The following is a 27299-nucleotide window of genomic DNA, read 5'->3' on the forward strand; positions in this document are numbered from 1 at the left end:
TCGAAGGCAATGAAGTCTCTCCCGTTGTAGACAACCTGATCATACACCCAGATGGTGCCATCCTCGAGGATGTCACAGCCATACATCCACTGCCATTTGTGAGACCCTGAAACACAGCCAGGCAGGGGGTCAGGGGCTCCTCCGGCTCCATTGAGCCCACTGTAGTGGGGATGGGGTTGGGGTCCCCCCGGGTCGCAGCACCCCGAGCTCGGTGGGGCTGTGACGGGCATCCCCAGGACTGTGCTGCCAAGCAGGACCAGCCCTGGGGGGTGCGGGCGGCACTGCGCCATGGAGCCCCATCCCACAGCACGGAGCCGCTCTGGTTGTAGCGCTGTCCTTCAATGTCCAGGCTCTCGCGGCCAACCTGCTCGTGGCGCTGTAAGACCAGGGTGTTCCTCTCCCAGTACTCGGGATCCACAGCTGCAGGTGCTTTCGTCCACTCGGTGCGGGGCACGAACCTCCGCGCGGTGCTGTCGTAGTGCACGAAGATAGAGCACGTCGAGGCCGTGAACGACGGGGGGGTGGGGTCATGAACCACGGACGGTGGGGCCAGGGACTACGGACGGTGGGGCCAGGGACTACGGACGGTGGGCATGCCCTGAACTACGGACGGAGGAAGCCGGGGACGCAGGGGGGGCCGTGGACCACGGACGGGGAGGAGGGTCGGGGACCACGGACGGAGGGCGGACCCTGCGCCACGGACGGAGGGAACCGGGAGCACCGAAGGGGGGGCGGGGGACGGAGAGGGGCGCCATGAACCAAGGAGGGGGAGCGGGGACGGAGGGGGACCGGTTCGGCTGCACTCACCTCCCGCCGTCCCGAGCGCGCCGCACAGCAGCCCCAGCATCCAGCACAGCCCCATAGCTGCACTCCAGACGCTACCACAACCCGCGTCGCTCCTTTTAAGTCTTCCTGGCCCCTCCCTACACTCGTCATCCCATTCATTGGCAGCGTGAACTTTGTTCAGCAAAGCTCCTTAAAGATCCGGTGGACGATTGGTATATGACTGTTAAGAACTGCGTACTCCAAGGAGATCTTATCTTTCAACCATTAGAGGGAGGAGGGCCGCTTGTACGCCCCGAGGTACGGGATCCTCAGGGTCGGCCCACCTGGGAACCTTTTGATTGGCAGCTAGTTAAGGAGTTAAGATCGGTAATGGCTACTTCAGGCTTGGAAAGTCCCTTCTGCCTAGCTCTATTGGACATGATACAGATGGAGCTCATCACCCCCTTTGATTGGCATAGTGTGGCCAGGGTGGTCCCATCTCCCACCCTAATGGGAGTTGTTAGGACTGCCCCTATGTGGGTTCCAGTATGGTATGTTTGGCCACATCTCAAGGCAGAAACCAGTATCCAGCTTCCATAGTGACTGGGACTGTGTGCTTCTTACCAATTGGTATTGCTTTGTAACCTGTTATACTGCAGGTAACAGTGGTGTGACATAATGGGAGAATTTCTAGCATTTCCAGTGCAGTCTCAGGAATTAGAATTATTAGGCATTATCCAGGTTACTGTGTGCTTCTATTTTATTAATACATTGGATGTGAATCCAATTGGATCTGATGGTACCAATGCTGGAATCTACGGGAATAATCATTGAATGCATTAGTAATGCTCAGTTCTTATTAGCTATCCATTAGCCTGTTCTTAATTAGAGAAGTCAAAGCCTGGAACACATTTGGCACATTTGCTACTACTAATGATTCTATCTGACATGCAACTTCATAAACCTGTATGACCATTCATTACCTGTTAGTTTCAAAGGCATGGCTGTGAGCACTCTGCAAGTATTTGCTGCACAAATTCTAGTGATCATTCCAATCGATAGATCAGAGTATGCAAAAGTTGAAGGCTGTTTTCTCATCAGTTACAGATAACACAGAATGGGAACCTTAGAGATTTATTTCCAGGTTGCAGTAAAAACGTTTCTGAATTGCTGAGAACTGGGTTTTCTCTTGATGGGGAGCTGTGGGTTAAAATTGGTACAAAACTCCAGCAGATTTCTATTGCTAAAGACAGAACGGCTGCTCAACTCTTGTCTCTTTGCTACTAAATAATGGAAGGGCTTCATCACATTCGACAAGGAAGAATGTCTTCAAACTGGTCCTGCCTGGATTCAACCCGTGGCTCATTTCCCCCCTCCCATCCCCCCACCACAACCCAAACTGCTGTTAGACGTTCCACCCCCGATGCTATTTTGGGTCTGGCAATACTTCAGGCCCAGGCACAGAGGGACAGGCAATGCCTTGATCAAATTCATGCTGCGGTGTTACGTGTTATCTGTCAGACACGTGACACTAATTCGTCTAATGCCTCACTTATTTTAGTTACACAGGAGCTGCCCAGCCCTGCATTCAGTTTCTTGGCCCCATCCCACAGCACGGAGCCGCGGTGCCGGCCGTGCTCACCGCTGTTCTGCTTGTAGCGCGGTGAATCTGCTCATTGCTCTGTGCGATCCGGGTGTTCCTGTCCCAGTACTCGGGATCCACAGCTCCAGCTGCCTTCATCCACTCGGTGCGGGGCACGAACCTCCGCGCGGTGCTGTCGTAGTGCACGAAGATTTCGCCGTCCACGTACCGCACAGACACGAACCAGGGCAGCCCGGGGCCGGGATCCGTCATTGCGGTATCAAAGTACCGCATGGAGTGGATTTCTGTGGGGACAGAGCGCAGCGGAGCCGTGAGCCGAGGATGCGGGTCCTATGGACGGCTTCCGGGGCTTGTTACGGAGTGTTTCCGGGGCTTACGGGACGGAGGGGTCCCGGGTCTTGTTACGGTGGGGTCCAGGGGATTACGGGGACAGAGGGTTTCCGGGGCTTGTTACAGAGGGGTCCCAGGGCTTGTTACAGAGGGTTTCGAGACCTTAAGCAGACGGAATGGGTCCCGGGGCTTGTTACAGGAAGCAGAAGGATATGAGAGAGGTTGTGAGGATGGGGCTGTGTCCATCACTGACCCCAAATGCTCATGTGGCCAGTTGGCTCCTTGCAGGCTGAAGCACAGCACTCAGATGGTTTGGTTGCTCCCTGTGTGGAGGAGAAGAGATGGTGTCCTTTAGGGCCGTGTTCACATCCCAACCCTCTGCTCCCTGCAGAGTCTCAGCCCAGCCCTGGTGCAGCACCACAAGGAGCACAGGGACCCCTTCCAACCCCCAGCCCCACACCGCAGCTGTGATTGAGTTGCTGGTTCCACCTTCCTGGCCTGTAAGATAAGAAGAGCCATTGTCTCACTCCAGTTTATAGGAGGCAGGCAAGGTTCTTTGATATATGTATTCCTGGCGTGAGATTAAGAAACAACGGTTCAAATGTTGGTACGACCAGTTTATTACAAGACTTTATCAGGGAGATGGGGAAGGGGAGGACGGACACTATTATGGTGTAGGGGGATGGGGAAGGGAAGGCAGGCAATAGTATAAATATTAAATTGAAGCAAGGAGTCTCTGTAGGAAGCAAGAGGGAGATAGTCAGCATCATGGATCCATGAGGTTTGCAGTTCAGTCATTGATCTTCAGTAGTGGTGGGTCGTCAGGCGTTGTTGTTCCACTGGTGATGACAGTGACCATGATGACAATTTCCAATGGTAGCACCAACTTATAAATAGGTCCAAAGTGGACAAGTCAGCTCTCTTTGGAGTGACAGCTGGAATCCAAAGTAGTTGAGTCAGCTCTCCTTGGAGTGGAAACTTCTGGCTCTGGGATCTCAGCAGAAACTCCTTTGTTCCCATCTTCTGGGCCTTGCCAGCAGGTAAGAGGGAGCAGGGATACCCATCTGCATCCTGTTCTTCACAGGGCACGATGGCTTCATTCCCCAGTTTTCCCATACCAAGCTGGAGCTATTGCATCCCAGGCCACATCTTCCGCTCATAACAGTCCTGAGCACTCTCTTCTGGAGGCAAACAGCTCTGAAGGAAGGTGCTTTCAAATACCCACAAAGTGATGTGGATTGTCCCGTGGTAGCACCCATGACTTGTCACCTCCATAAATCAGTGAGAGTCTTATCACAAGAAACACCTCAGGAAGCAAGCTTGGAGCCAGTTAACAAGGAAGGACTCTCACAGCCATGAGCCCCAGCCCTGTGCTCACTGTGGGGCATGGAGCAGCCCCAAGAACCAGGAAGGGGAACCCTGGGATAAAGTGGGGACACCAACGCTGCCCTGGCACCAGGCAGAGGTGGGGGACAGCGCTGCCCTCATCACTCAATGGATGCCACCTTGAAGCCTTTCTCCTGCAGACAGAGAGATGCATCAGCACAGGTTCACATCACAGCCAGGCTGGAGGTACCAAAGGGAGACCAAGACCATCCTACAGCCCCCACTGTCCTCCTACAACCCTCCAATTTTACCTGCATGGCGTCTGTAGATGATGAATCCAACACCAGCCGCAATGGCAATGGCCACAATGGTGATGACAACTCCCACCACGATGGGCACCACATTGGACTGTGGCCGCTCTGGGGGAAGGCAGGGCCGTCAGCAGGGGAAGGGGCAGCCCGCAGCCCCCCAGCCCCACATCCCCTCACTCACCCCACGAGTAGAGGCCGGGCTGGGGCAGGCTGGCGTGCTCCACGCGGCACTGGTACTTGTCCCCGTCCCCCGGCAGCGCCTCGATGGTGACCCAGGTGTGGTAGGTGCCGTCGCTGTTGGGCACGATGCCCCCCGAGTGGGTGTCCTGGCCCAGCACCGCGCCGTCCTTCACCCAGCTGACGGCGATGGGCCGCGGGTAGAAGCCGTGAGCGCGGCAGGACAAGGTCAGGATCCCGTCGGCCTCCTTCCCCCACACTCGCACCTCGGGTTGCTCTGAAGGTGGGCGGCAGTGAGGGCCGGGCTGAGCTCCCCACGCTGAGCCCCCGCCCCATCTCCAGCGTTACATCGCAGCCCCCCCCTCACCTGTCCTCCCCAGCTCTGCCTTCCCATTCTCTACGTGTCTCTTCAGCCACTGCACACAGGTTTCCTCCAGGTAATGTTTCTTTCTCTCAGCATAATCACTTTCCTCCAACGCCCTCTTGGTAGGAACTGCCTCTGGAACTGCCGCAGTGAACGTCATCGTGTCTTTGTCAAAGGCAATGAAGTCTCTCCCATCATAGGCCCCTTGATCATACCCCCGGGTGGTGCCGTCCTCGAGGATGTCACAGCCAGCCATCCGCTGCACCGTGTGGGACCCTGAAACACAGCCAGGCAGGGGTTGAGGGGCTCCTCCGGCTCCAGGGGTCCCACTGTAGTGGGGATGGGGTTGGGGTCCCCCCGGGTCGCAGCACCCCGAGCTCGGTGGGGCTGTGACGGGCAGCCCCGGGACGGTGCCGCCGGGCAGGACCAGCCCTGGGGGGTGCGGGCGGCACTGCGCCATGGAGCCCCATCCCACAGCACGGAGCCGCGGTGCCGGCCGTGCTCACCGCCGCTCTGGTTGTAGCTCCGTGCTACATTGTCCAGGCTCACGCGGTTATTCTGCTCATTGCTCTGTGAGATCTCCGTCTGCCCATCCCAGTACTGCTGGTCCATGTTGGCCGCCATCCACTCGGTGCGGGGCACGAACCTCCGCGCGGTGCTGTCGTAGTGCACGAAGATTTCGCCGTCCACGTACCCCACAGACACATACCAGGGCAGCCCGGGGCCGGGATCCGTCATTGCGGTAGAGAAGTACCGCAGGGAATGGAGCTCTGCGGGGCCGGAGCGCAGCGGGGCCGTGAGCCGCGGGTGGGGGTCCCACGGGCACAGCCCCGGGGTGGGGTTACGGGGACGGAGGGGTCCCGGTCCGGCCGCACTCACCGCCCGCCGCCCCGCACACGGCGCACAGCAGCAGCCCCAGCATCCCGCACAGCCACATCGTCGCGTTCCGGGAACTGCCGCACCCCGCGCCGCTCCTTCAGCTTTTGGGACTTCCCGGACCCTCCCCGCACTCCCATTGGCTCCTCCGCCTCCGACTGGCCAATGGTGAACGTGAGCGTTCTGGACGTCACCAGGCGCTAGGCAGAATGAGCTCCCGCAGGTTGTGAAGCGAAACCGAAACCCATACGGAGACACCGCCCTGATCCCAAAAGCCCACGGAGACACCAAGAGAGGCTGCAGAGTGTCTTTAATGGCAGCACCACGGCTCAGGGTCGGGGATGGGGACACGCAGGGACAGCTGCTGACAGAAGGTGTCCATCAGATGCTGCCTGTGGGGACGTGGGGTGAGAGATGGGGTCACTCAGCCCTCACTGATGGCAGTGGGGACAGGGTCAGGTTGGGGACGCTGTTACCTGAAGGGGAGTTGTGACCAGGAAGCGGGGTGTAACCTGTTGGGGAAATAGGAGGGGGGTGAGTGGGGTTCTTATCCCATAACGACCTACAGAGACCCCATAGATCCATAGGGACACATAGAGACCAATAGAGGGACACACAGAGACCCCACACCAACCCATAGGAACCAACAGAGACCCCAGAGGGACACATAGGTACCCGTAGAGAATAGGAAGATCTACAGCAACCCATAGAGACCCATAGGAACCCCACAGAGACCCCCTTAGAGGTCCATGGAGGGTCCCTCCCAAGCACCCACCTGGGGCAGGGGGTTGGGCCCTCCAGTAGTAGACACCAACGAGGAGCAAGCTGAGCCCCAACAGCATCACTACAGTGGCCACAGCCACCATCAGCGTCACCTCCAGAGTCAGCCCAGGACCTGTGGGGGCACAGCCAGCAGTGACAGCCAGCAGGGACACCACTGTCCCCATGTCACCCCCTGGACCCCAACTCACTCCAGTCCTCCAGGAGGGGCTCCTCCAGGCTGGCGTGCTGCACTGAACACGTGTAGATGTCCCCAGCCTTCGGGGCCACCGAAAGGGTGACCTGTGTCTGGTAGGTCCAGTTCCCATTGGGGATGGCTGACATGGGTGAGTGGTCTCCGGGCCCCACGACGTCCCCGTTGTGCATCCAGATAACGGTCACCTCGGGGGGGTAGAAGCCCCACACATGGCAGGTGAGGCAGATGGGCACGCTGGGGTTCCCTGTCTGTGCGGGGATGATGCGGACCTGGGGCTGAGCTGGAGTGGGGACAGGGATGGTGAATAGCGGGGGATGGGATGGTGAGCAGAAAGGGATGGGGATGGTGAGCAGAAAGGGATGGGGATGGTGAGCAGAAAGGGATGGGGATGGTGAGCAGAAAGGGATGGGGATGGTGAGCAGAAAGGGATGGGGATGGTCCTTGCCCCATTGCAGTGCATTCTGTGCAACACCCCACTCTGTGCAACACCCCACTCTGTGCAGCTTCCCCATCTCACTTCCCCATAGGATTCCGTGTGCTCTGTGCAAGCTCTGTGCGTTGTGTGCTGCAGCACCTCATGGGATGGCCTCTGCAACAGAGCTGTGCTACACCCTGGGTGATGCCCAGTGCATTGCTCTTTGCAGCGTGCAACGTGCAATGCAATGTGCTCTGCAAAACTACCATGCAACTTCTCCTTGTGGCAAACTCCATGCAACACAGTAAGCAATATTCTGTGCAACTTTTCCTTGCAGCATCCCCCATGCTTGGGACCCTTAAGCAATGCTCCATGCAGAATGTTATGCAAAGCCCCTGTGCAATCCTCTGTACATCCCCATGCATGCACTTTGCAACATCTCTGTGCAGTTCTCCATGCAACTTTTCCATGCAACAGCCTCCTGCTTGAGAACCCCATGCAAAGCTCCATGCCTCACTTGCATGTAATGCCCTGTGCAATGCCTCCATGCAACAACATCCCCATGCAACACCCTGTGCATCATTGCAATGCAACATCCCCATGCAACATCACCTCCATGGAATGCCCCATGCAACACAATGTTCATGCAGCGCCCCATGCAATGCCATCTCCATGCAATACCCCATGCAACATCATCCCCATGCAATGTCTCCATGCAATGCCCCATGCAATATCACCTTCATGCAGCACCCTATGCAATGTCATCCCCATGCAACGCCCCATGCAACGCCATCCTCATGCAACGCCATCCCCATGCAACGCCATCCCCATGCAACGCCATCCCCATGCAACGCCATCCCCATGCAACGTCATCTCCATGCAATACCCCATGCAACACCATCCCCATGCAACGCCCCATGCAACGCCATCCCCATGCAACGCCATCCCCATGCAATGCCATCCCCATGCAACGCCCCATGCAACGCCATCCCCATGCAATGCCATCTCCATGCAGTATCCCATGCAACACCATCCCCATGCAACGCCCCATGCAACGCCATCTCCATGCAACGCCCCATGCAACAGCCCCATTTGCAACGCTCACTCCTGCGCAGCGCCGTCTGTGCCCAGAACTGTGCAGCCAGTTTGCTGCACGCCCGTCTCCGTGCCTCCGCTCGCTTCACCCAGGTGCTGCCATTGTTGAGTTCAATGGCAACCTGTTCAGCCAGGTTGTGCAGCAGCTTCCAGTCGCAGGCATTGAAGCGCTGGGCATCGGGGTCGTAGCACACCAAGGGGTTCTTGTTGAAGGCCACGGTGAGGTCGAAGCTCTGTAGGGAACCATTGGCTGCCAGCGGGCAGGAGCTGGCCACGTGCATCATGAAGGCACCTGCATTGGGGGGGGGGACAGATGGCAGCGCTGGCAGTTGACCCCATCCCCATTTGGAGCCCCCAGAGGTCCCCGTGGGGACACAACAGCGAGCTGAGCTCAACACTGGGACCCCATGAGATTCCTAAAGCCCTCCCTTGGAGTCCTAAGGGTTGAGACCTCCCCAAAGTGGTTCCAATATCCCATAGAGCTGAGCTCCCCACAAAGTGCCCCCATCATCCCATAAGGCTGAGCATCCCCAAATCATCCCCAGCAACCCAAAAGGCTGAGACCCCCCCCCATCACCCCCAAATCCTCCCATGAGTTCTAAAGGGCTGAGATCTCCCTAAGATCCTTCAGAGCTCAGATCCCCTCCAAACTGCCCACAACAACCCATAAAGTTGAGACCCTCCCCCCAAAAGGACCCCACTAATCCAAAAGGCTGAGCCCACCCTAAAGCCCTCCCTGAGGATCCTAAGGGCTGAGAATACCCCACTCTTCCAAAGTGGCCTCAATACCCCAAAGGCTGAGACCCCCACAATTCACCCCCAACTTCCTATAAGGCTGAGACCCCCCAATGCCCCCCCCCCCCAACGATGCCATTAAGCAGAGCCCCCACCCCCCCCAACGATGCCATTAAGCAGAGCCCCCCCCCCCCAAAGCCCCTACCATGATCCCATAGAGCAGAGTCCCCCCAGAGTCCCATAAAGCAGAGACCCCCACGCCCCCCCCCCCAACCCCAAGAGTCTCATAAAGCAGAGCATCCCCTCCAACCACCCCAACCCCAAAACCCCACCTGCCCCCCGCGCTCCCAGCAGCAGCCCCAATAGCAGCAACATCGCGGAGGGAGGAGCGGGGGGGGATAGGAGGGGGTGGCCTTTCTGCTCCCTCCACCCCACATCCCCCCCCCTTCACGGATATGGGGCTGGGTTGAGGGCACTGAGCAGCCAATCAGAGGCGGCGCCGCAGGAGCGTCATCTGTTACCGGAGCAGAATGCAGAGGAGCCGACGCTTACAGGACATAGACGTCTGGGAGCACTGGGAGCACTGGGAGCACTGGGAGCCCCAACCACCCAATGTAGGAACGAAGAATTGAAGCGAGGTTGGGGCTGCAGATGGTTTTATTGGGGGGTGAGAGCCCCTCACCCCATATTTGGGGTTACCGTGTTGGGAGATGGGAGTTCCAGTCATTGAGGTCCCCAAACTGGGGAGCAGGATCAGGATGGGGACCAGGTTGGGACTGGCATTAGGATGGGGAACGGGACCAGGGTCAGGCATAGGAATCAGGAGCAGAACCGGGATCAGGACCAGAATGGGGTCCAGGACTGGGATGGGGACCAGAACCAGGATGGGGTCCATAACTGGGATGGGGGCCAGAACCAGGATGGGGTCCAGGACTGGGATGGGGACCAGAACTTGGGCCAGGATCATTTTGGGTACCAGGACTGGAATCAGAACCCGCATCAGGTTGGGGACTGGGACCAGCAGCAGGACCTGCCATACAGAAGATGATGAATGAGGTGGGACACCCCGTGCTGGACACCAGACCCTCGTTGTCACACACGTCCCCAGCACCACGTCCCCATCCCTCACCCTGTGGCCTCTGACAGAAGCTGAATACCCCAGCAGTGAGCACCACCAACCCCAACGTCAGCACCATGGCCGCCACTGCCACCATCACCATCATCCTTGGGGACAAATTGGGACCTGTGGGGACAGCGTGGGCACAATGAGTCATGGGGGACTGTGGGGTGAGGGTGCCACATCCCCATCCCCAAACTCACTCCAGTCCTCCTGCAGTGGCTGCTCCAGGCTGGAGTGCCACACTGAACACGTGTAGGTGCTCCCTGCTGCAGTGCTGGCCCTGAGGCTCATCTGTGTCCTGTAGGTCCAGTCCCCGCTGGGCAGTAGTTTGGTGTCACCTGAGGCCACCACGAGGCCATTGTGCAGCCACTGGATGGTCACTGAGGGTGGGTAGAAGCCCCAGACGTGGCAGATGAGGTGGACGGTGTCGGGGTCGTTGGAGATGGGGACAGGGACGATGCGGACCTGGGGTGGTGCTGCAGCAAAGGGGGGATGGTCAGAGCTGGGGATGGTCCCCTTTGTCACCCCATGCAGTGTTCCCATTCAATGACCCCATGCAACATCCCCATGCAATGACCCCATGCAACATCCCCATGCAGTGTCCCCATGCAATGACCCCATGCAACATCCCCATGCAATGACCCCATGCAACATCCCCATGCAGTGTCCCCATGCAACATCCCCATGCAATGACCCCATACAACATCCCCATGCAATGTCCCTTTGCATTCCCTTTGCAGTGCCCCTGCTCCATGTCCCCTTCTGATGCCCCTTTGCATTTCCCTTTGCAACATCCATCTCAATTCCACGTGCAATGACCCCGTGCTGCATTCCCATGCAATGTCTCTGTGCATTCCCCATGCAAACTCCTTGCATGGCACCCCATTGCAATGCTATGTGCAAAGTCCCCGTGCAATGTCCCTTTGCAACCTCCCACTCCATTTCTTTGGGATATCCCCATGCAATGCCCCATCCGACCCCTTGTGCGATGTCCCCATGCAATTCCCTTTGCAACATCCCCATGCAATGCCCAGCTGTGCATCACCCCATTGCAACACCCCCATTGCAACACCCCCATGCAGCGCCCCCCTTTTGCAACTCTCCACTTGCATGCAGTGGTGCTCACTCTTGCGCAGTGCTGTGTGTGTCCAGAACTGTGTAGCCAGCTCGGTGCATGCCTTTCTCCGCGCCTCTGCACGCTGCACCCAGATGGTCTCATGGTTTATTATGTCAGCCAGAAAAAGGGCATAGTTGTGCAGCAACCCCCAATCACAGGCAATGAAGTGCTGGACATCGGGGTCGTAGCACAGCAGTGGGTTCTTGTTGAAGGCCATGGTGAACTCGAAGCCACCCAGGGAGCCATTGGCCAGCAGCGGGCAGGAGCTGGCCATGTGCAATATGAAGGCACCTGTATTTGGGGCATGGGGTGGGCACAGCAATGGGGTTGCACCCCAAAGCCCCGTGCTGCATCCTAAAACCCCATGCTGTACCCCCAAAACCCCTTGTTGTACCCCAAAACTCCATGCTGTACCCCCAAAACCTCATGTTGTACCTTAAGAATCCATGATGCACCCCAAAATCCCATGCTGTGCCCCCAAACCCCATGTTGTACCTCCCAAAACCCCTTGTTGTACCCTAAGAAACCATGCTGGACCCCAAAACCCCATGTTGTACCCTAGGAATTCATGCTGCACCCCAAAACCCCATGCTGTACCCCCAAAGCCCCATATTGTACTCCCAAAGCCCCTTGTTGTACCCTAGGAATTCATGCTGCACCCCAAAACCCCATGATGTAACTCCAAAACCCCTTGTTGTACCCAAAGAATCCATGATGCACCCCAAAATCCCATGTTGTACCCTAAGAATCCATGCTGTACCCCAAAACCCCATGTTGTACCCTAAGAATCCATGCTGCACCCCAAAACCCCATGTTGTGCACATGCTGCACCCCATGCTGCACTCCAAAGCCCCACTCTGTACCCTAAAATCTCATGTTGCACCCTAAAACCCCCATGCTTCACCCCATAAACCCCACTCTGCTCCACATCCTACCTGCTGCCCTGCAGTTCAGCACCAGCCCTATCGCCCCCAGCACCCCAAAACCCGTCGGCGCCATCGGGAGCGTTGCAGCCTTAATCCCCTCTGTGCCACCTCTTCCTCCTCCCCACGTCACCCCATGGGAGGTACAATGGGATCAGACTTTGCCACCTGAGGCTGTGGGAACAACGCCCAGCCCCATTAATCACCACCCTTCCCGGAGTAGGGACAAAGGAGGACGCCGCAATGCAAACAAAGGGCTTTAATTACATGGCTGTCATCGTTCCCAAGTCGAAGGATCAACTTATAGGGGACATCAATGAGGATGGGGTGGGTGTCCCTATTTTCCCCAAGTAATGCGTCGACGGGCAGACAGCAGCAGCCCCAAACCCAGCAGTGCCAGCAGGATGCCCAACGCCGTCACCGCGCCGCACACCGCCATGGCCAACACATCAGAAGGAATGGGGTCCTGTGGCACTGTGGGGACACAAAGCATTGTCCCCATGTCCCCATTGCTCACCCCAATCAGCTATAACTGTTGGGACACAAAGCATCGCCCCCCATGTCGTCCCCACTCACCCCAATAAGCCACCACGGAGGTGTTGTCCCTCTCACGGGTGACAATGCAGGAGTAGATGTCACCGGAGCGTGGTGTCACCTCCAGGTAGGAGAAGCGCATGAAGCCCAGGTCATCAACGGGGGTGTAGGTGAGGTGGGTGATGCCTTCGGTGATGGGGATGCCATCCCGCTGCCAGCTGATGGTGATGGCTGGGGGGAAGATGTTGCCCACCATACAGACCAGAGTGTTGGGGTAGCCCAGCTGCAACGGCTGCTGCAGGAAGATGTCGGCCACTGGGATGCCTGTGGGGGGGACATGTCAGTGGGGACAAGTCAATGGGGACACATCAGTGGGGACTCATCAGTGGGGCCACATCAATGAAGAGGAATCAATGGGAACACGTCAGTGGGGACACATCAGTGGGGATGCATCAGTGGGGATGCATCAGTGGGGATGCATCAGTGGGGACTCATCAATGGGGACACGTCAATGAAGAGACATCAGTGGGGACACATCAATGGGGACACGAGTAGGGAGGCATCAATGGAGAGGCATCAATGAGGACACATCAATGGGGACACATCAGTAGGGACACATCAATGGAGAGGCATCAGTGGGGACACATCAGTGGAGACATGTCAGTGAGGATGCATCAATGGGGATGTGTCAATGGAAAGGCATCAATGGGGACACATCAGTAGGGAAGCATCAGTGGGGACACATCAATGGGGACACATCAATGGGGTCACATCAGTGGGGATGTGTCAATGGAGAGGCATCAGTGGGGACACATCAGTTGGGATACATCAATGGAGAGGCATCAATGGGAACACGTCAGTGGGGACACATCAGTGGGGATGCATCAGTGGGGACTCATCAATGGGGACACGTCAATGAAGAGGCATCAGTGGGGACACATCAATGGGGACACGAGTAGGGAGGCATCAATGGAGAGGCATCAATGAGGACACATCAGTGGGGACACATCAATGGGGACACATCAATGGGGACACATCAGTGGAGAGGCATCAGTGGGGACACATCAGTGGAGACATGTCAGTGGGGATGCATCAATGGGGATGTGTCAATGGAAAGGCATCAATGGGGACACATCAGTAGGGACGTGTGAATGGAGAGGCATCAGTGGGGACACATCAATGGGGTCACATCAGTGGGGTCACATCAGTAGGCATGTGTCAATGGAGAGGCACACATCAGTAGGGAGGCATCAGAGGGGACTCATCAATGGGGACACATCAGTAGGGAGGCGTCAATGGAAAGGCATCAGTGGGGACACATCGATGGGGATACATCAATGGAGAGGCATCAATGGGAACACGTCAGTGGGGACACATCAGTGGGGATGCATCAGTGGGGACTCATCAATGGGGACACGTCAATGAAGAGGCATCAGTGGGGACACATCAATGGGGACACGAGTAGGGAGGCATCAATGAGGACACATCAATGGGGACACATCAATGGGGACACATCAGTGGGGACACATCAGTGGGGATGCATCAGTGGGGACTCATCAATGGGGACACGTCAATGAAGAGGCATCAGTGAGGACACATCAATGGGGACACGAGTAGGGAGGCATCAATGGAGAGGCATCAATGAGGACACATCAATGGGGACACATCAATGGGGACACATCAATGGGGACACATCAGTGGGGACACATCAGTGGGGACACATCAGTGGGGACACATCAGTGGGGACACATCAGTGGAGACATGTCAGTGGGGATGCATCAATGGGGATGTGTCAATGGAAAGGCATCAGTGGGGACATATCAGTAGGGACGTGTGAATGGAGAGGCATCAGTGGGGACACATCAATGGGGTCACATCAGTGGGGTCACATCAGTAGGCATGTGTCAATGGAGAGGCACACATCAGTAGGGAGGCATCAGAGGGGACTCATCAATGGGGACACATCAGTAGGGAGGCGTCAATGGAAAGGCATCAGTGGGGACACATCAATGGGGTCACATCAGTGGGGATGTGTCAATGGAGAGGCATCAGTGGGGACACATCGATGGGGATACATCAATGGAGAGGCATCAATGGGGATGTGTCAGTAGGGACACGTAAATGGGGATGCATCAGTGGGGACACATCAATGGGGACACATCAATGGAGAGGCATCAATGGGGACACATCAATGGGGATGCATCAGTGGGGACACATCAATGGGGACGCATCAATGGAGAGGGATCAATGGGAACACATCAATGGGGATGCATCAGTGGGGACACATCAATGGGGACTCATCAGTGGGGACGCATCAATGGGGATGTGTCAGTAGGGACGTGTGAATGGAGAGGCATCAGTGGGGACACATCAATGGGGATGCGTCAATGGAGAGGGATCAATGGGGATGCATCAGTGGGGATGCATCAGTGGGGATGTGTGAATGGAGAAGCATCAGTGGGGATGCATCATTGATGGGGGACCCATCAATGGGGACATATCAATGGGGACACATCAGTAGGGATACATCAATGGAGAGGTATCAATGGGGACCCATCAATGGGGACATATCAATGGGGACACATCAGTAGGGATACATCAATGGAGAGGTATCAATGGGGACGCATCAGTGGGTATGCATCAATGGGGACACATCAATGGAGAGGCATCAATGGGGATGCATCAGTGGGAATATATCAGTGGAGACACGGTCTTGGGATCAGCATCAGTGGAGTCAGCATTAACTGGGGGTGTCCACTGGGGTTGCATCAGTAAGGATAGGATCAATTGGGGATGTCCATTGGGAACACACACCAATGTGAACACATCCTTGAGGACAGCATCAATTGGGATGTCCATTGGGGATGCATCAATGGGGACAGCATCAATAGGGATGTCTATGGGGGTTGTATGAATGGGGACAGGATCAATTGGGGATGTCTATGGGGGTTGCACAAATGGAGACAGCATCAACAGGGATGTCTATGGGGGTTGCATAAGTGGGGACAGCATCAATAGGGATGTCTATGGGGGTTGCACAAATGGAGACAGCATCAATAGGGATGTCTATGGGGGTTGCATCAATGGGGACAGGACCAATAGGGATGTCTATGGGGGTTGTATAAATGGGGACAGGATCAATTTGGGGGTGTCCATTGGGGATGCATCAATGGGGACAGCATCAATAGGGATGCCTATGGGGGTTGCATAAATGGGGACAGGATCAATAGAGACGTCTATGGGGGTTGCATCAATGGGGACAGGATCAAATAAGGATGTCTATGGGAAATGAATCAGTGGTGATGCATCAACTGGGGATGTCTGTAGGGGTCAGCATCCCTGAGAACACATGGCTGGGGACCCATCAGTGGGGTCATAGGGGGGACAGCAGCACCCACCTGCGGCTTCAGGCATCTGCCCGGAGGCGATCTCGGTGAGCACATGAAGCAGTTCGAGGCACAGCGAGATGTCGAGCTTCAGCTCGTCGGGCTGCTCGATGCCTGCGGGCCACGCGGGGGCATCGGGGAGCTGCGGCAGCCACTGCGACTTGGGGAAGTCGAATGAGAAGAGCTGCTCTGAGTCAAAGGCCACCGACAGACCCCGCGACGGTGTGTCCGGCTGGCAGAAGAGCACCTCGGATAGGGTGTGCAGCGATGGCTCTGTGGGCACAGACAGGGTGTGGGACAGGGGGACACAGCAGGCACACACACACACACTGTGCATGGACATGTCTGCTGCATGCACAATCACTGTGTGTACATTAGCTTGTGCATGCACTTGCTGCTCACACTTCTCACTAATGCACCAACCACCCCTTGCACAGCCTCCTTGCACTGATGCACAGAGCCCCTTGCACAAGTACACTCCAGCTTGCACTCCTCCCTTGCACTAAAGCACAACGCATCCCTTGCACAGCCTCTTGAACTAGTAGTGCACGGCAACCCTTTCACAGCTTCACACACACTCAATCCTGTTGCACAAATGCACCAACCACACCATGCACAGCCCCCTGCATGCGTGCAAGCACCCTCGTGCTCATCCTCCCCTTGCATCAATGCACAGACACCCCTTGCACAACTCCTTGCACCAGTGCATCCCCACCCTTGCCCCGGTGCACCATTCACTCCTTGCATAGTCCCTTGCACTCCCCACACACACACCTTGGACACACCTGGCACAACCCCATGCCCACCCTATGCCCCCCCCGCCCCGTACCGGCTCTGACGCTCCCCAGGGCCGCCCCAAGCAGCGCTGCCACGAGAGCCCCGCGACCATTCGCGGCCCCCATCCCTCTGCTGCTGGCACCAGTTCAGCCAATGGCCGTGCCTCGCGGCTCTACACGTCAGCGGTTGCCAGGCAGAACAAGCCCGCAGGGCACCCGTGCGCGTCAGCGGTTGTTAGGCAGAATAGATCTGCGGGGAACACCAGTGCAGTGACAAGAGGCGATCGTGCTGCTCAGCCAATGGCTGAGCTCCGCAGTTAACGTGCGTCACTTGTTGCTAGGTAGAAGAAACTAGCGGGGAGCTCCGACGTTGTAATAGGCGCTGAACCATTCGCAAGCAATTAATAAGCAGCGCTAATTAACGAGGCAGGGAACGAGAGGGCTGTGCAGACCGCTGGAGCGTCTCATCCCAGCGCGGATGTTGCCTTTGTGAAGGATTAGGGGGGGGAAAGCGTGAAGTTTGGTGGCAAAAACGTGTTTTATGTGTAAAGGCACCTTTTTAGGGGAGCACAAGAGTGGGATTTGGGGCTAAAAGTTGGGATTTGGAGCCAAAGGGGCATCATCGGGGCGTGCAATGCACACCCTGCAGCAGTGGCTGCTCGCACTGCAATGCACCGCACTGCAATGCGCCCCTCCGAGCTGGAAGCGCTGCACCGCAGTCGGCTTTGCACAGCCCTAAGGGCGGCTACGGCTCTCTGCAACGCCTTGCAGCTGCACCCCTGCAATGCCGCACGCATCCCTGCAACGCCAGCTACCGCTATAGGAGCACCCTTGCAACGCCAAGCACCCCCCCACCGGTGCACCAAAGCAATGCCATGCATCCCCGCACACGTGCATGCTTGCAACGCCAGGCACACCCATAGGTGCGCCCTTAGCAATGCTGTACGCTCCTATGGATACACCACAGCTGCACCCTTTGCAATGATATAAGCGTCCTAAGGTGCACCCTTGCAACGCCGGGCACTCCCATAGGTGCACCATTGCAACGCCGGGCACTCCCATAGGTGCACCATTGCAACGCCGGGCACTCCCATAGGTGCACCATTGCAACGCCGGGCACTCCCATAGGTGCACCATTGCAACGCCGGGCACTCCCATAGGTGCAACCTTGCAATGTAAGACACCCCCATAAGTGCATCCTTGCAACGCCAGACACCCCCATAGGTGCATCCTTGCAACGCCAGACACCCCCATAGGTGCAACCTTGCAATGCCAAGGGACCCTACAGACGCACACTTACAATGCCGTCCACCTCTATAGCTGCACCCTCGCAGCGCAACCAGCTGCACCTAAACAACCCACCCCCCTCCCCCTATAGACCCCCCCGCCCATACTGCGCATGCGCCCCATCACCCCCCTCCGGAGCGGCATTAGGACCCCGCGGAGCCACCCGGGCTCCATGAATGGGGCCGTCGGAGTGGGAAAGGGGGGGGGGGAGGGGAAATCACGTGACAGCGAGCGACCAATCGCCAAGCAGCTGACGTAGCTCGTGGCTCCTTTTTCTGCCCTGGGATGTTTTTTTTGCTTTTTTGCCCCAAAAACGGGGCTTTAAAGGGGGGACGAGAGGATGATACCTGGTTGGGGGTCGTGGAGCCACGTAGGAGCGGCTCAGGTGAGTGAAGATGGAGCAAATCCGCCTTTTTTAAACGATTTTATCTTCTTTTTTTAACCCAAAAGACCCAATCGGGGGGGGGAGGACACGTGAGCTCCAGCTGTCCATCAAACCTAGTCCCGCCCCTCGTCCGTTTTAGGAACCAATAGGAAACGAGGACGGCGGGCAGGCGACCAATGGGCGGCGCCGCTTTGTGAGAGGCGCTTTTTGGGGCGAAAAGCGCCATGTTTGGGTGTTCGCGCGGGGGCGGCGGCGGGGAGGGCCCGAGGGGATCCAAAGTGCTGTGTCATGGGGGGGGGAGGGCGACCCCAAAGCGCTATTGGGGTCCGAGATGGGGCTGGAGTGGGGGGGGGGGGGGGAGGTTGTGGGGGCTGGATGGGTTGGGGGGGGGGAGTTAAGGAGGGGGGTCGTGGGACAGCTTGAGGTTGCATTGAGCGCCTTGTTGTAGGGCGTTTGGGTTGTCTATAGGGTATTTAGGAGTGATTTGGGAGGGGGGGGTTGTGGGGTAGCACCCCCCCCCCCCCCTTCGGATTGGGGTTGGTTTGGGGGGGGATGGGGGGGCTTTGGAGATGGGGTGGTGCGGCCCGATTTGGCATTGAGTTGCTATGGGGGTGGTCGTGATGGCCTTGAGGTTGTTATGGGGGTGGCGTTGAGCGCCTTAAGATCGGTGTGGGGTGGCTTAAGAGGACGGTAGGGTTGTTGTGTGGGGTCTCAGAGCCCCTGAAATCGCTATGGGGTGGCATTAAGCCCTCATGTTAACTATGGGGGGAAGCAGCGGAGCTCTATGCTGTGGCATGGCCTTGAGAAGCTATAGGTTATTACGGAGGGGCTGCGGAACGTCCTAGGATCGCTGTAGGGCGGTTTTAAGGACCGTAGAACCGGTGTGTGTGTATGTGGAGGGTTATGGGGGGGGGGGGGGGTTCAGACCTCCAGCGTTGGTTTGGGGTGGCCTTGAGGAATCCGGGACTGCTTTTGTGTGTGTTGGGGGAAGGGGGGGATGGGGTTGGAAGGTTTGGAGTGTCCCAGTTGCTATGGGGTGGTATTGAGGCCCCCACAGAACCGTTGTGGGGCTGCTTTGGAGTAGCTGTAAGCCCTCTAGGATTGCTATATAGGGAGGAGGGGAACGGAGCACCTCCGAATAGCCATGGGGTGGCCTCGAATCCCCCCCCCCTTCTTGGATCGCTGTGGGAGGGACAGAGAGCGGTCTGAGGGCCGCAGGACCACCGTAGAGTGGCACTGAACCCCCCCAGCACCGCGCCAAGGGCCGCGATTACCTCAGGACCCCTCAGGATCCCCGGGGCCTGGCTCACCGCCTCACCACAGCTGAGCCCGCGGCTCACGGACCGCCGCAGCTCCGCTGCCCGATGGCCGCTGCCGGCTGAGAGAACCCCACGAGCCCCGTTGGGACGGATTGGGGTCCGCTAAGCCCCTTGAAGAGCCTTTGGGCGGAGGGTCCGAGTCCCCCGGAACGCCCGCGCCCGTTGGCCGCCGCCACACAAAATGGCGGCGCCCGCCTCAGCCCTCCCCCTCCCTCTGCACCTTCGCGCGCGACAACAACAGCCAACAGCGCCGCCCTCACGTGATCTGAGGTAGCCAATCGCCGCGCCGGGAATGGCAGCGCCGACCAATGACAGCCCCAGCGCAGGGTGGAAGGGCGGGGGGGAGCGGAGCGGGTGAGTGGCGTGTGGGGCGGCCAATCGGAGCGCTTCGCGGCGAGCGCCGCCGCCCAATGAGGCAGCGGCGGGGCGGGTGCAAGCGAGTGGCTGACGTCAGCGCGCCCGCCTACCAATCAGCATCCAGGTGGTGTCTATATAAGGGCGGCCGGGGGCAGGCCGAGCGGCGCCATTTCGTGGGGACGAAGGGACGGTGCGGGTCGGGCTCGGCGCGCGCTGGGGGGCGGCCCCAATCCGCCTCCATCCTCCACCGGGCGGGCCCAGCCCCCGCCTTCGCGCTCCCGGACGGCTCCACCGGACCCTCCCCGGCCTCCGTAGCGACCCCTGCCTGCGGCCGCCGGCACCGATCCGTCTTCGGGGCCTACGGAGCCAAGATGGAGCCTTCCCGCTGAACCATCCGCTTCCATCCGCCCTCTGCCCGCCTTCCATCCGCCTCACACCGCCCTTCCGAGGATCCATCTGGTTCCCACCGGCTTTCCCGGCTCTATATCGGCGGCGTCGCGGCGGGTTCTGAACGCAGCGGAGAGCAAGAAGGTTCCCCCCCCCCCCTTCATCTCCATCGTAGGCCCCGCCGCCATTTTCTCCGCTGATGTGAGGGCGCGCGGCGGGGCCCGGCCGGAGCCGCCGCCTCATGCCCGGCCGAAGGCCGCTGCCTTAACGGGCGCTGCTCGGTGGGCAAAGTGGGGGGGACGTCGGAGGAGGCGGCGGCGGGTGGAGGAGGAGGAGGAGGTGGAGGAGGAAGGCCGGGAGCCAGGGCCGGGCACGCAGCCGCCGGCATGCTGCAGAATGTGAATCCCCAGAGCAAGTAGGTTGATGGGGGCAGGAATGGAGACCGGGGGGTGGGGGGGCTTGGGGTGTTAATAGTTGGGGTGTTAATAGACGGGGGATGGCAGTGCTGTGGGGATGGCCCTATGGGGCTGCCTGTACCACCTGGGGCCGGTTGGATCTCATTCGTCTGCGTTTATGTGGTGCTTATCCCCGTGGATCGATTGCTTTGGGATGGGGACGTGAGGATCCGATAGCCCCACTTGTCCCTATGGATTCTAATATGAACGCGGAGACCTGGATCCTACAAGGGCTATCGCTGTTTATCTACTCTGTGTCCCCATCGATTCTTTGGGGTCAGGGACACAAGGACTCAATCCTACATGGAATCCATCAGCCTCTCTGTCCCCATAGTGGACGCGGTTCTATAGGGAATCCATCAGCCTCTCTGTCCCCATAGTTCTGACAGGGACTTAAATCCTATGGGGAGATGGGGCTGGTGTGTGTAAAAGCTCTGCGCCTGATATCAGTTGTATCCCATTGAGTGCTATTTGTCCCTGTTTATTTGTCCCTTGGGCCCTTTGGGGACATGGTGACCTGGCACCCTTTTTAGGGACCTGCTGTGCCCTTCCATTTGTCAACCAAGTTGCTTTTAGGGCTGTGAATCCTACAGGGGACCTGGCAGCTTGCTGTCCCCATGGATCCTAATAGGGACATGGGGAGGTGCATAGTACAAAGTCATTCCCTTTGATATTTGGGGACAGGGACTTGTAGGCCCTGCGTCCAACAGTGCCATCCCCATGGATCTTTGAGGACACGGATCCTATTGGGCCATCCCTATTTATCATCCCCATAGATTGTTTGGGGTCAGAGATATAGGGACACAGTGGCTCCCTCCTGCTGTCCCTTCCATTGCTCAGGGATTGGGGTGCAGTGTTATGGGATGTTTGTATCACAGAGCTCTGAACCTGGGCTTGCTGAATCCCATTGATCTGCTGCTTGTTCCTGTATGTCCCTATTCCTATGGATCCTTTAGGGATATGGGGACCCGGCAGCCCTACAGTCCATATGAATTCTATCAGGGATCCTACAGGGAACCTGGCAGCTCTGCTTTCCCCACGGATCCTGCCTGGATCCCTCATTTATCCACCCCTCAACCCCTTGGTCTTTTGGGGTCAGCATCACAAGGGCCTGGCAGCCTTTATAGGGCCCTACTATTGACCGAGCTGCTTCAGGGTCACTGTCCCCACACTGAGGGGGGCTCACCCTGGCCTCCCACCCTTGAACACCACTATGGGGGCCACTGTGTCCTTCTGTCACCTTCCTCCCTTGTCATTCCTACCACGTCCTTGGCAGGATGGGGAACACCCTGAGAGCTGCCTGAGCAACTGCTTGCCATCCCATTTTCCTCATGCTACAGATATCCCACATCTCCCAGCTGCTTCAGGCCTCATTTCCCATTTAAACTCTGCACCCATCACCACACATTTGGTGTCCGCTCTTGTGTTGCCAACTCAGGGGTCTCAATGTTTGGGTGCTGCCTTATCATGCTGTCATACCCCAGCATGGTAAAACTACTGGGCACTGATATCACCCCTTGCACCGCCTCTTTTATTTGCTCCTACCTTCCTCTTTTTGGATGATTTTAAGCTGGTTTTTATGCATTTTGGAGGTGAAACGTTGGCCCCGTCCCCATTGATGATATCTTTTGCTCCCTTGCAGGATTCTGGGGGAGGGAAATGCCGGGCTTATGGGTTTGGCAACGGAATCGACGCCGGGCAAACGCATCCGCAAACCCTCACTGCTTTACGAGGGCTTCGAGAGCCCCACCATGGCCTCGGTTCCGGCCCTACAGACCCCCCAAGCGAATCCCCCTCCTCCAGAGGTTTCGAATCCTAAAAAGCCCGGCCGGGTCACCAACCAGCTGCAATACCTGCACAAAGTGGTGATGAAAGCCCTGTGGAAGCATCAGTTCGCTTGGCCTTTCCGTCAACCTGTCGACGCTGTCAAGCTGGGTCTGCCGGTAACGTGCCCTAATCCTACGGGTCCCCCAGCATGGCTGTGTGTCCCTAAACTTATCCCCCCCCTGGGTGCTGAGGGTCACCCCGAGGTCCCCAGCCTGAGAGTGCCACAGGGACGGCGTTGTCCCCTCTATGGGCTCCACCACAGAGATGCAGCTGCAGGTGCCTGGGCTGTGCTGGCCTTGCCCTCTCTTAGGGTCATAATCCCAACCCTATGGGCTCTGAAGGCCCACCCCATCCCCCAAGTAGGTGACCTGATATCCTCAGAGCTGCTGTCCCCTCCCAGTGCCACCGCACGGGTATGGGTGAGGTGACGCAGCTGCTCTAGAGGGAACCCGGACGTTTCCTCACCTAATCTCTTGTGCCCTAAATGCGTTTTGCAGATTCCCATCCATGAATTTGTAGAAGACATCTTGTGACCCCAATATTAAACGCCAGCCCCCCCGTGCACCTGTGGCGCCCAAGGATTTAAAGCCCAGAGGTAAATTCCACATAGGTTTGCTCTTACTTTAGCGTTAGAGGCCCCCATTGCACCTCATGCTGCCGACAGCGGTGTTTTGGCTGTCCCTATAGCGCAGGCACCCTACAAAGAGCACCCAAAGGTCCCTATATATATATAGAGCAGCACGGTGGCACTCTCGGGCTGGGACCAGACCCGGAGGTGTTTTATTTTTCCCATCCCTTTGCACCCTTTTGCCCTGCTTTTGATGCATGGTGCGAGAACGGATCTGTGTGCATGTCAACGTCCTGATGCTTTGGGGGATGTTGAGGTCTTAAAAAGCCTTAAACCACCGCTTATGGGGCTGGGAGGGTTGCAATATGGTCACCAATGAGGTGCTGAATGTCCCTCCATCCCCTTGTGCAGGATTACCACAAGATCATCAAGCAGCCCATGGACATGGGGACGATCAAACGGCGCTTGGAGAACAACTATTATTGGGGGGCAGCTGAGTGCATGCAGGACTTCAACACCATGTTCACCAACTGCTACATCTACAACAAGGTGAGGGACTGCAGCATGGATGCATTGTGGCCTCTGTTGTCATCTCTGGCATCCTGTGACGTTTCGGTTGTCCTCATAGCCCACAGATGACATCGTTCTGATGGCTCAAACCCTGGAGAAGATCTTCCTACAGAAGGTGGCCCAAATGCCACCAGAAGAGCAGGAGATCGTGGTCCCTGTGGCCAAAAACAGCCACAAGAAGGGAGCCTCACGGGCAGCAGGTACCTGGGGAAGGGAGATGGGGTTCTTTGGGTTGTACTTCAGGTGGAGCATTGAAGCTAATGGGATGGGTTCTGCCTATCTGCAGCACTCCTAGCAGGCCTCACAGCTGCTCAGCAAGTGCCAGCTGTCTCCTCCGTGTCCCACACCGCTGTGTACACCCCGAGCCCTGACATTGCCACCACCATCGTCAACATTCCCCACCCGTCAGTCATCTCCGCTCCGCTCCTCAAGTCTCTGCACTCCGCTGCTCCAGCCGTGCTGGCTGCGCCTGCACCCACCCAACCCGTGGCCAAGGTGGGAGATGCTCTATATGCTCACAGCTGGAGGCTCTGTGGGCTGTGCTGAGCTGTGCTGAGCCTCATATTGATCAACCTTCCTATGTTTTTTGATAGAAAAAGGGTGTGAAAAGGAAAGCAGACACCACCACCCCCCACCACCACCGCCATCATCGCCACCAGCGGCGAATCCTCCCCGTCGGCCACGTTGCTTGAGGCCAAGGCGGCCAAAATCCCTGCACGGCGTGAGAGTGGCCGCCCCATTAAACCCCCTAAGAAAGACTTGCCGGATTCCCAGCAGCACCAGACCTCTAAAAAGGGCAAATTATCAGAGCAGCTTAAATATTGCAATGGTATCCTGAAAGAGCTGCTCTCCAAGAAGCACGCTGCCTACGCCTGGCCGTTCTACAAGCCGGTCGATGCCTCGGCGCTGGGGTTGCACGATTACCACGAGATCATCAAACACCCCATGGACCTCAGCACCATTAAGGTTCGCTTAGGGACCCCTTGGGTGTAGGCACAGCCTCCTATGGGGGTCTTTATGGCCTGCTCACACCCTTCCCTCCCCACAGAGGAAGATGGAGAACCGGGACTACCACGACGCACAGGAGTTCGCTGCTGATGTCCGGTTAATGTTCTCCAATTGCTACAAATACAACCCACCTGATCACGATGTGGTGGCCATGGCCCGCAAGCTGCAGGTGGGTGAGGGTCAGCCAGCAGCCCCGTAGCCCCCAACCCACCCTGCTTACCCCTCTATGTCTTCTCTATCAGGATGTCTTTGAGTTCAGCTATGCCAAGATGCCCGATGAGCCGCAGGACGCCAGCCCTCCTTCAGTATCCGCCCCGCTGCTCGGAGCCCTCTCCAAATCATCCTCTGAAGAATCTTCCAGCGATGAAGATGATGAAGATGAAGACGATGAGGATGATGATGAGGACGAGAGCAGCAGCGAGAGCTCATCAGAGAGCGAGGAAAGCTCCGATTCAGAGGAGGAACGCGCCAACCGCCTGGCAGAGCTGCAGGAGCAGGTGAGGGCCGGAGCTGGGCCTGTGCTGCTGCCTGTGCCCGCTCCCCATGCCCGCCTCAACCCCCCCTGTCTCCCCCCACAGCTGCGGGCCGTGCACGAGCAGCTGGCTGCCCTCTCACAGGGCCCCGTTTCCAAACCTAAAAAGAAGAGGGAGAAGAAGAAAAAGAAGAAATCAGAGAAGCACAAAGGGAGAGGAGGAGGAGGAGGAGGAGACGACGAGAGCAGAGCGCGGCAGGCTCAGCTCCGCAAAGCCAAGAAGGGCGGCGGTGGGGGAAGTGGTGGGGGCAGCTCCAAGTGAGTGCAGCCTGGTTTTAGTTGGGGGTTAGGAATGATGGTTGGCTTGTGGGGGGGTGATTCCTGAGCTTTGTTATCCTGATGGTGCTTTGCTTTCCTATAGGAACTCAAAGAAAGCAGCAAAAACGGCTTTGCCTCCTCCGCCTGCCCTCTATGATTCGGAGGAGGAAGAGGAAAGCAAACCCATGACGTATGATGAGAAAAGGCAGCTTAGTTTGGATATTAACAAACTGCCTGGGGAAAAGCTGGGCCGTGTGGTGCACATCATTCAATCCAGAGAACCTTCACTGCGTGATTCCAACCCCGAAGAGATTGAGATTGACTTTGAGACCCTCAAACCTTCCACGCTGCGTGAGCTGGAGCGTTACGTGCTGTCCTGCCTGCGAAAGAAACCCCGTAAACCCTACAGTGAGAGTGAGTGGGGGGGCTGCACTAAGGGGCAAGGGGACCCTGGTAAGGGGGGGGGGGTGGTGGGCCAGCATGGGGCTGAATTTGACCTCTTACAGCCATGAAGAAGCCGGTGGGGAAAACGAAAGAGGAATTGGCGTTGGAGAAGAAGAGAGAGCTGGAGAAGAGGCTGCAGGATGTCAGCGGGCAGCTGAACTCTGCTAAGAAACCCCCTAAAAAGGGTGAGTTGGGGGGTCTGGGGTTGGTTGATGGGATTGGGGGGGGGGTTGGGGGTCTGGTGGGATTTGTGGGGGGGGTCTGTGTGTGGTGATGATGATGCTGAGCATCTTGCTGTCCCATTGCAGCCAATGAGAAGCCCGAGTCGGCTCAGCAAGTGGCTGTTTCACGGCTCAGCGCTTCCAGCTCCAGCTCAGACTCCAGCAGCTCCAGTTCCAGCTCTTCATCCTCGGACACCAGCGACTCAGATTCGGGTTAAACCCCCCCACCCTTCATCCCCAACCCCCCCCCCCACAGCACCAACAAAGGGGCAACATCCCAAGCGGCTCTGCGGGACCGGGCCAGTGTGGAACAGACTGAGAGCCCCCCATACAGCCTAGGGGATGCCCTATGGACTCAGAATTGAAGGGGGGGGGGTTAAAAAAGAGGGGTAGGGGGTCCTGGTGTGACCGGAGCTCCCCAAGCATCCTCCAGGGCCCAATGTGGGGTCAGATAAAGAAGAGGGAGGGGGTTTTGGGGGGGGGTTTGGTGATGCCCTCCCAGCAGGTTTTACTGTTTGTTGTGTTAGGGTTGGCTGGAAAACTAAAGTGTGTTGGGGGGGGGGGGAAGGGGGGGGAGGGGAGGGAGGAGGTGGGGGGGGGGTAAAATAAACAGGTTTTGGGGTTTTTAATAAAAAAAAAAAAAAAAGAAATAAAAATAATAATAAAAAAAAGAAGCATTTAAAGAAGGAAAAACCACCCAGGCAGAGGAAAAAAAAGGGGCAAAAACAGCCCCTCACCCCATTGTTGTAGCTGGAGGGGTTTTAATTTATTGGAGCTGCCCGGCCCCCCCCCATCCCCCCCCCCCCCCACCACCCTGTATATAATAAACCCCCTTTGCCCCCCCTCATCCCC

At 57.4% G+C, this 27299-nt stretch overlaps 4 protein-coding genes across 6 annotated transcripts; 1 reads left to right on the forward strand and 3 right to left on the reverse strand.

Annotated features, from left to right (window-relative positions):
- Window positions 1-3304: 3304 nt before the first annotated feature.
- Window positions 3305-5825, reverse strand: LOC140263089 (class I histocompatibility antigen, F10 alpha chain-like). The gene is made up of 6 exons (XM_072357832.1): window positions 5756-5825; window positions 5383-5646; window positions 4880-5152; window positions 4517-4789; window positions 4336-4443; window positions 3305-4218 (listed from the first exon to the last, which is right to left on the reverse strand). Exons 1-6 carry the CDS (start codon window positions 5811-5813, stop codon window positions 4190-4192), a joined length of 1005 nt encoding a protein of 334 aa, XP_072213933.1. The 5' UTR covers window positions 5814-5825; the 3' UTR covers window positions 3305-4189.
- A 189-nt stretch (window positions 5826-6014) lies between these two features.
- Window positions 6015-9475, reverse strand: LOC140263092 (HLA class II histocompatibility antigen, DM beta chain-like). 2 transcript variants are annotated; one of them, XM_072357837.1, is made up of 6 exons: window positions 9306-9475; window positions 8249-8530; window positions 6724-7008; window positions 6528-6647; window positions 6229-6264; window positions 6015-6113 (listed from the first exon to the last, which is right to left on the reverse strand). In XM_072357837.1, exons 1-6 carry the CDS (start codon window positions 9346-9348, stop codon window positions 6082-6084), a joined length of 798 nt encoding a protein of 265 aa, XP_072213938.1. In that variant the 5' UTR covers window positions 9349-9475; the 3' UTR covers window positions 6015-6081. The 2 variants fall into 2 exon arrangements, with proteins under 2 accessions (XP_072213938.1, XP_072213939.1); XM_072357838.1 differs by having other exon boundaries at window positions 6030-6144.
- Window positions 9476-9671: 196 nt separating this feature from the next.
- LOC140263090 (class II histocompatibility antigen, M alpha chain-like) lies at window positions 9672-17048 on the reverse strand. 2 transcript variants are annotated; one of them, XM_072357834.1, is made up of 6 exons: window positions 12401-12536; window positions 12146-12307; window positions 11220-11501; window positions 10294-10569; window positions 10103-10216; window positions 9672-10003 (listed from the first exon to the last, which is right to left on the reverse strand). In XM_072357834.1, exons 2-6 carry the CDS (start codon window positions 12207-12209, stop codon window positions 9780-9782), a joined length of 960 nt encoding a protein of 319 aa, XP_072213935.1. In that variant the 5' UTR covers window positions 12210-12307; window positions 12401-12536; the 3' UTR covers window positions 9672-9779. The 2 variants fall into 2 exon arrangements, with proteins under 2 accessions (XP_072213935.1, XP_072213936.1); XM_072357835.1 differs by lacking the exons at window positions 9672-10003; window positions 10103-10216; window positions 10294-10569; window positions 11220-11501 and adding exons at window positions 12710-12991; window positions 16066-16326; window positions 16883-17048 and having other exon boundaries at window positions 12170-12307; window positions 12401-12607.
- A 3738-nt stretch (window positions 17049-20786) lies between these two features.
- On the forward strand, window positions 20787-26666 carry LOC140263088 (bromodomain-containing protein 2-like). Its single transcript, XM_072357831.1, is given in 13 exon segments — window positions 20787-20979; window positions 22662-22962; window positions 23826-23963; window positions 24043-24184; window positions 24271-24479; window positions 24578-24613; window positions 24615-24950; window positions 25033-25161; window positions 25235-25489; window positions 25571-25782; window positions 25886-26196; window positions 26289-26411; window positions 26535-26666. Coding segments are annotated over 13 exon segments (2352 nt in total). The 5' UTR covers window positions 20787-20950; the 3' UTR covers window position 26666.
- The last annotated feature ends 633 nt before the right edge of the window (window positions 26667-27299 follow it).

Source organism: Excalfactoria chinensis, chromosome 27, assembly GCF_039878825.1.
Source record: "Excalfactoria chinensis isolate bCotChi1 chromosome 27, bCotChi1.hap2, whole genome shotgun sequence".
Taxonomy (NCBI): domain Eukaryota; kingdom Metazoa; phylum Chordata; class Aves; order Galliformes; family Phasianidae; genus Excalfactoria; species Excalfactoria chinensis.